The 4,096-nt window shown below is 45.8% G+C and overlaps 1 protein-coding gene across 3 annotated transcripts in view; it reads left to right on the top strand.

The window, feature by feature from the left end:
* LOC119837714 (latrophilin Cirl) overlaps nt 1-3,887 on the top strand; it is a 233,474-nt gene extending 229,587 nt beyond the window's left edge. For 2 of the 3 annotated variants that reach the window (XM_038363444.1, XM_038363446.1), the window contains exons 23-24: nt 577-870; nt 1,887-3,887. In XM_038363444.1, the coding sequence (XP_038219372.1) occupies nt 577-870; nt 1,887-2,720 (1,128 nt within the window). In that variant the 3' untranslated portion in view covers nt 2,721-3,887. The remainder of the gene's footprint in view (nt 1-576; nt 871-1,886) is intronic. The other variant, XM_038363447.1, reaches the window with a different exon arrangement.
* The last annotated feature ends 209 nt before the right edge of the window (nt 3,888-4,096 follow it).

Here is a 4,096-nt window from a genome sequence, read left to right as displayed (position 1 = left end):
GAGCCGGCCGCGCCGCTGGCGCACCTGCGGGGCCCGCTCGGCCCGCCCGGCCCGCTCGGTCCGCCCGCCGCCGGCCGCCACGCGCACGCGCACGCGCACAGACAGAACGCGCAGCAAGGTTCGTACGCACTGTTCAGAGATAGGATTTCGCCATTCGATTCTATTGAACCACCAAAACACCACGGCCGTGACCGATCGGCTCGCGACAGCTCAATTTTGTGTTTTAACAATTGTGTTCCGCTGAACTAACATTTGTAGGCGGATTTGCGGTAAGTCGATTTTATATTATTTCAAGCTAACAGACTAACGCTTCTATGATTACTAACGTTAACCCGGGACGATCTAATTTCAGTGGTGTGGTGGTTGTAGATGCATCTGCCGAACGATCCAATTTAACAGAAATGACGGATCGATTGGCGAGTAATTTCGAAAAGAATCCTATCTCTACAATATTGCGTATGACCTATCTTTACACTTACGCTACTATATACACGATCAGAATTTCTAGTAGATAATTAGTGTGTAGACTGTATTTTTATTTAAGTTTATGTATTTATATTTGTAACTACGAAACAGAGCTACAACTTGCAACCGGATTCAAGATGGAACATCCGTCCGACCGCTCCCATTTACGTACCGAGCGATGACATAAGAAACGCGCGAACACCGACACCTCAAAACATCCCTCATAGCTCATCCCACTCCCAGAGCATTGCGTCGATGCATAGCTACAGAAATAATATCGAAGTGCCGAACGATTACCAGAACCTTCGGTCGCGGTCGCCATCTTGTTACTCCAACAAAATGGCCGCGTCGATTGGCGCTAACGACTGGGCTTTAATGGGAAACGCGGGAGGCAGTGTTTGGAAGGTGAGGGGAGGGCGTAGCACTACTAGAGTGAATTAATGTACGCTTCGGTAAGATCTCAAGTTCTGGGGAAACACATGACGTTGGAATATATTCTGCAAAATATTGAAAAGCAATTGCGAAGTTCATCAAGTTTAGATATTTTTTAAAAAGAATTTTTTCAATAAGTAGTGCGCTAAAAATCTTAGGACAACTATTTCGCAGTGCTTGTAAATTAGAAAACAAAAGAAAATTCAATCTAGACTGCTAGTTAAAACTATAATTTCAATTATGAACCTTGAATATGTGTGACCAATAAAAAGAAGGTTTTATTATGTGTTACTATTTTTTTATTGTATTTCTTTCAGGCATCCTATTTATTTATTTTTAGATATTAATGGTGAAGGAACTTGCAAGAGATCTTACTTAAGTGTTACCATTAATTGCATGAGAGCTAACCTTAGAGTGACTGCATGATTTCACCTCACTAGCACATGTAAATAGCCCATCCCACCTCCTTCTGTACACCTTCATTGCGTTCATAAAGTGCTCGAAATTTCATTCATCCTTTATATTGACGATTGATTATTTATAAGAAGATTTTGATCGAGTGATATTTTTTGTCGCTACGTATAATGAAGCTTGGATATTATTCGTTTTATAAGAGTTTTTACTCTTTCGTAACTTATTTACAGAGACTTGAAAAATATAAGTTTTCATGAAATGAACATCTTAATTACAAAGCTTGTAAACTTCCTTGAATAATTATGGAACGTGTATTGAAATAATTCTAGATTCAATGGTTATTGCTACATGAATTTACTTACTGGCTTGCAGGTTCTCAGCATGCATTAATTGCACTATAGAAATAACAAACCGTGGAACACAATGATATTTTAGTTTGATGAACATGATCTGTAAATCGTAAACTGCTATATCTACTTGTAAATTCTCCACGAAATTGAGCTGTTGATGTAGATCTCGTTGGTTGAATAAATGTTAGTTGTGTTGTTACATTAAAGTGAGCCATCATTTTACAGAACACTTCTTCTAAACACATGGGCAACTCGTCGACGCTCCCGCACCACGAGGCGGGCGGGGCGGTGGCGGGGGGCGGCGTGGGGCCGGGCGGGGCGGGCGGCGCGGGGGGCGCGGGCGAGGGCGCGCACTACCCGCTGGGCTACGGCACCACACGCAGCTACCACCACGACTTCCGCGCGCCGCACGTGTTCCTGGCGCAGCACTCGCCCGGCGCGCAGGAGATGATCTTCCGCAAGCACTATAAGGACGAGGGCCGCCGCAAGCCGCACCACCACGCGCAGGGCGTCAACCACACCTACTCCGAGATCGCCGCCCAACAGGGCCGCATGTACCGCCGCGGCTCCGAGGAGTTCCGCGTCATCCAGGACGACCCGGTGTACGAAGAGATCGAGCGCAACGAGACAATGATGTCCGACGTGTCGGACGACAACTCGACGCCGGACTGCCGGCCCACCGCGGGCCACCACGGCTCCTCCGGCTCCAAGTTTTTCGGCGACCACCGGCCGCTGATATCCTACAGCCCGGGCGAGCGGCACCACCACGAGCAGGAGCACTTCGCCAAGTACGGCAAGTGGGACACGCTGGAGCGCGCGTACGAGCCGCGGCACGCGTACCAGCCGCACCAGCCGCACCACCAGCACGCGCCGCACCAGCAGCACGCGCCACACCAGCAGCACATGCAGCACTTGCAGCACGCGCCGCAGGAGAGCAACATGCGCGCGCTGGCGGCCGTGCTCAACGGCGAGAACAACGTGGTGTGCCACCTGGAGCCGCCGCGGCCCTACGACGCCTACGCGCCGCCCGCGCGCACGCTCTCGCAGCCCAGCTTCTGAGCGCACACGCTCTCGCAGCCCGGCTCCGGAGCGCGCGCGCCTTTGCAGCCCAGCCCCGGAGCACGCGCGCCTTTGCAGCCCGGTTCCGGAGCGTGCACGCTGGCGCAGCCGAGCCGCGGAGCGCGCACGCGCAGGTCGCCGGACCCCAGTGAAAGTGTACAGATATAGCGAATGATTTTTCTATGAGTAGACATAGATTAGACTCTTATAGGCCGCGTAGACTCGCCGTACCGTGGACTCTGACATTAGACGTGACGTAACTTTAAATCACTTTTTCCACTGTGATCCTATTTAATGTGGCGGCTGCACTTCGGCCGCCGCGAACCACTTTTAATTTTATATCTTGAGATTTTAGGACTTTGTACATACCTAGACTTAGACTCGACTCCGGCGCGACTCGCCTCCACTGTCGACGTTTCGCTCGAAGCGTGGCATTTATGAGTGTCTGAAATCTCGTAGTGGGTACGAAAATCTGTGATGTTTCATTTATGCTTTAGATTAGGTTTTACGCGAACGGATGTTATCACTGCCATGAGTGTTGATATTTTGTATTTCGTTCTTAGACGTTTCGGCAGCTTTTTATCATTTGTCAAAAGATAATCCATCCAACCTATTCATAGACTGACACCACTGAACGTTGTGCACTCTCTGTAATTTAGTCTAGTGTTTTAATATTAAAATCTACGCGAAGTAGAGTTCTTTTACCGCCATGAATAAACTGTTAATTTTAAATTAAGCGATAAGGAATTGTTTTTATTTTAGGAACGGATACGATAACCTGTATATGTATTCATTTCTTGTATATTTTGGACCGATTAAGCAATATTGTAGACTGAAGTATTGTATAATTGTTGGCTGATTAACTTTAAAACAATAATTTATATACTTTTTAGCGTAGCCAACATTTATGAAATACTTTCTAAAAGGGGAATATATAAGAAAATATCATGGGAGGATTATATTTTGTATTTGGGTTTACTAGTCTATTGCTCCCAATTTAAATGTAATTGTACATTGTCATGTGTATTTCTGTTATGTATTATTTTTTGTTTGATTGTATTTTAATAACGTTATATTAATGTAAAGTAGGACGAACAGAATGTGTAAATAATTTAAAGTTTATATAAATAAAGAGCGGCTGTTCTGTGAGGACGACTGCGAAATTGATACATTTCTTTTATTTACACTCCTACCTTAGAAACCATGATTTTATTTGGATTAAGACAAATATAATTTAATAGAAATTCGAGTTAGTCACACCAGTTAACCCCAAAACGGCAGATTTGATTTAAAAAAACTACTAAATAATGAATTCCCAGCCGGGGCCGGGGCGAACAGCAATTCTATCAATATAAAAATCAATTGCTGTTCGTTGG

Source organism: Zerene cesonia, chromosome 28, assembly GCF_012273895.1.
Source record: "Zerene cesonia ecotype Mississippi chromosome 28, Zerene_cesonia_1.1, whole genome shotgun sequence".
In the NCBI taxonomy this organism is placed as follows: Eukaryota; Metazoa; Arthropoda; class Insecta; order Lepidoptera; family Pieridae; genus Zerene; species Zerene cesonia.
The sequence above is the reverse complement of the archived record's forward strand: the minus strand, read 5'-3'. Positions and strand labels throughout refer to the sequence as shown.